Raw genomic sequence first — 6580 nt, 5'->3', positions numbered from 1 at the left:
GCTAGCTAACAGTTCATATTTTTCATTATTAGTAAAGAGCAACTGGCTTGACAAGATTAAACAAACCTGCACTGGTGATTCACACAACTATAGTTTTCTCAATTCAGATTGCCCAACAAAGTAGAGCTAGTTTTAAATTATGTTGTGTATTAAGGGACCCTGGATGTTGTTTACTTTGTTAAACTGAGAATTAAGTAGCTCCCTAAGCTGCCATTTCATAGTCATCCCTACAGCACAGTACCAGCAGCTCTCATGGAACACGGAGTTCCGTATTAAGGCAGCCTCAGCTCTCTCTTGTCCCACCATGCAACAGTGAGCTAGCAGCGGCGGCTAACCACCACATTTGACCCTGTGTGTGCCATGATGAACTAGACATCCGGGCTGTGTGGATGGAAGATGGCGACACTTATCCTCCCTGGTGAATGGATCAAAAACTGGGAAAAATCAGGAAAACACGAGTTGTGAGTACATCTAATATCGCCAGCGTCATATGTTATATCACTGTGCTCGTTCTTTACTGCTGAAGTATGTGAAAAATACGTAGCTAGCATTAAAATATAAGGCCAGTCTGTCAGGTGTGTTTGCCATAGCTAACAGGCGGTAACGTTAGCAAGCTAAAATCAGCTCGAGTGGCTCAGACGTGTACACTGTCCTAAAAACTGAGCAAATCATGTAGCTACCGCTTGATTGTGAATTCAACTGGCTTATTGCGCTTCTTGGAAATGAGGCTTAAATAATTAAATTCAGCACCAGCTGGCTAGCTAACGTCACCTGCTTGCTAGCATTCCGACTAGCTTACGCTCCCACTACATCTTCCGTTAATTTGTAAACACGATGGCTACCGAAGCTAAGCTAGCTAGCATCCATGTAGCTCATTCTTCTGTTGCAGCGCACTAGCTAGCATGTAAAGTGGAGTAAATTTAATGCTAACGTGCAGTTAACTAGCCACTGTTAACTTACAAAAGGCGGCAATTAGGCAGGTGACGAGAACCCCCTTCTTAATTTAAATATTAACAGCATAACATCAGGTGGAGGGAAACAACGGGTCTAGCGTTATAGCACGTTAGCTGCAATGTTAGCTACGGTATCTGTGGTGTCGAGTGCCCTATTCAATGTTATATTACCTATTTATGGAAGCATGGAATTAATGACATTTAATGATTTAGTTCGAGAAAACGTTCCCCAGAATGATACAGTAGCCATAAGGTTAACGTAGCTACAGCTAGCGTCATTCCCTATTAGCTGACAATAACTCAACCTATGCATTTGCGCAAGTTGAGAGTTAGCGCCAGATATCGATGGCTGACTATTTGACAGTGGTTATTATCGCTAACGTTATACTTCGGTACACAGTTGTACGCTACGTGCTAACCGGTGACATCTCGAGCATCAACTTTATCACAAACGTTACGATGTCAAACCCAGTAATCTCGGGTTGTGCTATAGGAGCCTCTGACATCTAGAAATCAATACATCAATATATCGGACTTCACTGGAAAATCATTGCGTGAATCCGAATTTCACTCATTTTCTTGAACGCAGCCGTCACGTACAGGCGGAGACACAATAGGCTCATCCACAGTATTAGCCGCTATTAGTGGCTCCGGGCCTTGCATATTTAAGGAAGGCCTGCAGTGAGGTGCACCAACTCTTAACTCCTACACTGCTAGCTTGTGTCTAAAGCTGATAGCACTTCAGCAGAAAATTGTGTCAGATAGTCGCAGGAATCGGGTGACTTTTAAAATGTTCCTTTTAAGAGCCACATGACGTCCATTACACGTGTATTATGCAGATGAGGGAGCACTGTGGGATGCCATCCTGTGAAGTGACATCTCTGTGGCAGGCAGCAAATGAAGGCAATTTTCATGTGCTAGTAATCAAAGTGTCACATTGTTATTACACAACAGGTCAGATGGTGTCTTTCCTTCACAAGCTACCTAACATCACTTCAGCTCGTTTGATATCAGCTCCTGGTGCTGGTGAATTGTGGAGTTAACCAGGGAGGTTAGCCAGGGTGTTAGATCAGTGCAGTGCTGTACCTTGTTGCTTGTACTGATGAAAATAGCCCGTCCGCTTCATTATGTGAATATCAGCTTCACCGTGGTTGACCTCAGGGCCCCGACGGACCGGGGTGTCAGCTTGCTGCAATCACTGCATCGTTGGCATTAGCAAGTTCTTATCACCAACCACTAAGCTGATTGAGCGCTTTGAGGCGGTCGGTTTGTGTGGTCAGTTGCAAGTTTTAATAAAAGACATTGACGTGGCACAGAGAGTCTGTCAGTCTGCCTTCGTCAGGGCCACGTCTTTATGGCCGGTCAGTGAGAACAGCCCCCAAGTTAGAGTCCATCAGCTTTGTCACATCCACTGGGAAGTTTCCTGGAAGTTGTAGAATACAGCTGTCATCGTAATATTTAATTTTACCAAAGATTTGAAGGTAGAGTTAGGTTTTTGAACAGTGTTGAATGCATGTGATGTTTTGCCTTGTTTATCTTTGATGGTAATTGGTTTATTGAGCTATACAAGGCCACTGATTTCATTTTGTCTCTTTATTTCACAGCGTACAACTCTGCAAAGAACTCACAGAGAAAACCGACCATGGAAGTGAAGTTAAAGGTAGGTTGGATGTCACCGTACTTCCATTAACATACTTTTGTTGTGTGTGTGTCTGACAGTGTATTTAAGCTTCTATGTCACACACAGATACATGTCCAGCTTGAGAATTGTAGTAGTTTGCAAACAGCCATGTATCAGAGTGAATGGTTTTAAAATGATGCAACATGGGCAGAATACGTGTTTGACAATCTGAGGAAAAAACATTTTTGAACAACAAGTTATATGATATGATGAAGTATGCGATGTATAGATGGTTGTATTCTTGTGGCAGTTCGAATTATTTGCCGCGTTCTTATGTTATTTAAGAAAACATGTCTAAAGTCATCCACAACATGTCGACATTATGTTTTAGTTTGTGCCAGAGGGGAGCAACGATGCACACCATAACTAATCACATGTCTTGATCTTGAAGAAAACCAATTTTGCAAAGTAACCACCATGTTAATAAAAACTGTAATTACAGTGACAAATGCCACCAACAGGCCTGGTACCTGGTTCATGGTTCATGGTTCCTGGCATTTTCTTGTTTCCTTTGACAAAGAGCACGTTTTAAAGTTCCAGCTTATCAAAAATAGTTCACACTGCAGATAGCATTTTTGTAAAGTTTAGTAAAGCTGTGATGTGCAGACAACTGTTTCACAATGTCTTGCACTTCAGTGTTACTTGTTATTGAATGTTGCACAACAATAAACTTGAATATGAAAGCACATTATTGTATCAGAGATAATTATGCTGCAGTATGAAAAGAATGTATCATTGGAAAGTGAAATAGAGAACAACTGGTTCCCAGTGTTGCAAAGCTGAAGCAGTCATTTCACTTATATTTAAGACTTTTATTGTTGCTAACGTTGCCTCTTTCAAGTCCTTTCTTAAAGCGGGTAAATACTTATCCCATCCTTTATTTTTTGTTTTTTAATATGTGCCTTGTTTAGGCCAGTTTTTAAATGGGCTTCCCCCGCTTATATTAATCAATATTTTTCCGTCAGTTCCTTTCTTTTGATTTGAGATAACTTGTGTCTTGTCTGTTTCCTCCTGTAGACATACAGGCTGCCTTATACGAGCTCTGCTGGCAAGTTGTACAAGGAAACCTGAAGTTGGATCTTGTCGCCAATGTCCTTGGGGACATGATGGTACAAGCGCTTTTGTTTATTTGTTTGTCTGTTTGCTTGTTTGACTTGAGAATTAAACAATATTAAAAATCCCAGTGCATGCACATGTCATGTCAGGTATCTGCAGTACCATTTTTACCCGGCACATGATGGGTTCAGTGTACCCACATTATTATATGTCTGTAAAACCTTACTGTCCTCAGTCACAGTTGCAGTTTTAATGGGCACTCTACTGAACATTATGTGACAGTTTTTTTTTTGTTGTTTTTAAACACTGGAAGATATTACCTTAAAATCCAGTCATTTTTGTGAGTTTGGAAAAAGTACATGGTTTAAGTTAGTGCAGACTGAGACACAGTTGTGTGATTTAGGTGTTGTCATAATAACAAATTTACTAGAAATAATCTTCCCCCACTTGAAACATTCACTTCTCATGTTTTGTTTTCAGGAACTCCGAGATGATATGCCGTCAATTTTAGCAGATGTGTTCAGTATACTAGGTAATTTGGGGGTATTGAATACAAAAATAATCCATTTCAAAATGCCAGTAGTTTTGAGTGGTTACTGAAGTTGACATATTCATGTTTTGTTTTTTCCTCATATTTTTTTTTTTTACAGATTTAGAGACTGGCGCGCTGGAAGAAAAAAACAAACGTGACCATTACACACAGTTGGTGGGAGCATGTTTGGTAAGGACATTCTTTCTCGTAAACAAATTATTTTTTACAACTGGCAGAAAAAAACATTCATGTATGCTATTAAGAATAGAACATAATGCAAGGGCTGCCTCAGGATTTTTTTTTTGTTTCCTCAAAGCACAAAAGCTCGTGTGACTTGACATTTAAATTGGTAGCTTGTCACAGTTATCGTGAATTTTGTTTATCCTGAAAGTTGGATGTTGTTGTTTCCTAGGATTTACCCACACTCTCCATTGGTGTCAAAGGTTCATAATCCACTTTAATGTCTGTGTTAAAGTACTAAAATGAAATGCTCTTCTGTTTCAGTTTTTTGTACCAGAGGTCATCCTTAAAGAGAGACTGGATCCAGAAACCCTTGAATCCCTTGGACTTATCAAACAAGCCCATCAGTTTAATCAGAAGATTGTAAAAATCAAGACTAAACTATTGTAAGTGAAGTGCACCGTTTAGTACATATGTAGACATACATACCTAGATGAGGTGTGTTATACCCACTTGTTGTGCTTTGTAATATATATCCAGTATTTGTGTCTGTATTGTGTCTTTTCAGTTACAAGCAGCAGAAGTTTAACTTGCTAAGGGAGGAGAATGAGGGCTACGCCAAACTAATCACTGAGCTTGGCCAAGACCTGTCAGGCAACATCACCAGCCACCTTGTCCTGGAGAGTATCAAGTCCCTCATAGGTACAAAACAACCGCTTTTCAGGATCATTGCATTCAGTGTTATGTATGTTTTTTTGTTTTTTGTTTGTAAATGTACAGTTTTCCCTGCAAGTCTCTTCGATCTTCACACTAAATGCTTTTAAGGGTCCACAAAAACCTGACTCTTGCCCCGGGACTCGTATGGGTTTAGGTCGTCATGTTTTTTAAAGTCGTGTCTCGGTTAGTCTCGTTCTGTCACTGCAGGTTCCAAGTCTTTTTAACATTATGCCTAATACTCCCCTGGATACGAAAAGACCAGGCTGTGATCAGACAGTGCTGATCATGGTGGAGGTGCTTTGTGAAATTTGCGAACACTGGGAAGTAAGGAAAAAAAATACTACCAAATGACCTGCTCAAGGTAAAGGTCAGACTCATCTCAGAGGGCGTGGATGACAGCATAACAGCCGACTGATGTTAGCATCCGTAGCAACATACGATGTAACAGTTCAAAAGGGCAAACAGTCGACGTTTGTTGAAGTTATCTTTATTATGCCAGATGCAACAAAACTATAAAGCTGAAACGAGTTGCGTTTGTCGTTCATCAGCGTGACAGTAAGTGGGCTTTTCAGATGAATTAACAAGGGGATTAGCCATATTGTTTCAATCAGCAAGAGCGGAATAACAGAAAGTCTAGATGTGTTTTACCAACTGTTTTGGCAAGAATACTGGATTATACGTGTCACAGCCCGGCACAGGAGAGAAGAATATTATTGTTATATTAGAAAAGACACAAAGTGTTGTTTTGACAACTTGTAAACTCGTGTTAACAGCAATCAGCTGTAACATTTGTGCAGATCGGGTCTGTGTCTCATGGCCAGGTTTGGGTCCGGCATTTCTCGATTCTGTTGAGAAATGTTCAAATCTGGGTCCTAGCTTTCAAACAATAGATACTTCTGGTTTGCTCTCTGAGTAGTACATTACTGACTTGTTTGGTTTGGGCATACATGTGTGGACCCACAAAGAGCTGTGCTTCACACCATTGTTGGTTATATCATCCAGAGTCCGACTAGAGGGCTGTACTACGAAGCAAGATTAGCGGGTTAGCAAGGTATGTTGAGCCTAAAGTCAGAGTTTCAGTGTCATGAAGGTTGCTCGCTCTCTCTTTTTTTTTTCCAAATATATTTGTTGGGCTTTTTGCCTTTATTTTAGAGCAGTAGAGATAGACAGGAAAGGAACCCACAAGCGCTGGGTCAGGGAAGTATAGCCCCTGTTCATGGGTCGCCCACTCAACTAGGTGAGCTATAGGGGCGCCCGGTGGCTCTCCTTTTACCTGACCAGATCTCCATGGTTACTTATGCTGTGGAGCTAACCTGGTCAGGAGCAGGTTATGTTCAGAGTTTTGGATTTAAATCGACTGGAAGAAGCGTATTCCTTTAAACTAAGCATTTCCTGGAGGTTCTCTGTTAGTGATACAGATTCTCAGAATGTATTTGCAAACATGTTGACCTGTACGTTACT

At 40.8% G+C, this 6580-nt stretch overlaps 1 protein-coding gene across 3 annotated transcripts in view; it reads left to right on the top strand.

The window, feature by feature from the left end:
* The first annotated feature begins 364 nt into the window (after positions 1-364).
* Positions 365-6580, top strand: part of thoc2 (THO complex 2) — a 26408-nt gene continuing 20192 nt past the window's right edge. For all 3 annotated transcript variants that reach the window (XM_008289937.1, XM_008289936.1, XM_008289935.1), the window contains exons 1-7: positions 365-461; positions 2558-2613; positions 3652-3743; positions 4171-4222; positions 4341-4411; positions 4727-4848; positions 4971-5104. In XM_008289937.1, coding sequence (XP_008288159.1) covers positions 397-461; positions 2558-2613; positions 3652-3743; positions 4171-4222; positions 4341-4411; positions 4727-4848; positions 4971-5104 — 592 coding nt within the window. In that variant the 5' untranslated portion in view covers positions 365-396. The remainder of the gene's footprint in view (positions 462-2557; positions 2614-3651; positions 3744-4170; positions 4223-4340; positions 4412-4726; positions 4849-4970; positions 5105-6580) is intronic.

Source organism: Stegastes partitus, unplaced genomic scaffold (genome assembly GCF_000690725.1).
Source record: "Stegastes partitus isolate 25-593 unplaced genomic scaffold, Stegastes_partitus-1.0.2 Scaffold647, whole genome shotgun sequence".
Taxonomy (NCBI): domain Eukaryota; kingdom Metazoa; phylum Chordata; class Actinopteri; family Pomacentridae; genus Stegastes; species Stegastes partitus.
The sequence above is the reverse complement of the archived record's forward strand: the minus strand, read 5'-3'. Positions and strand labels throughout refer to the sequence as shown.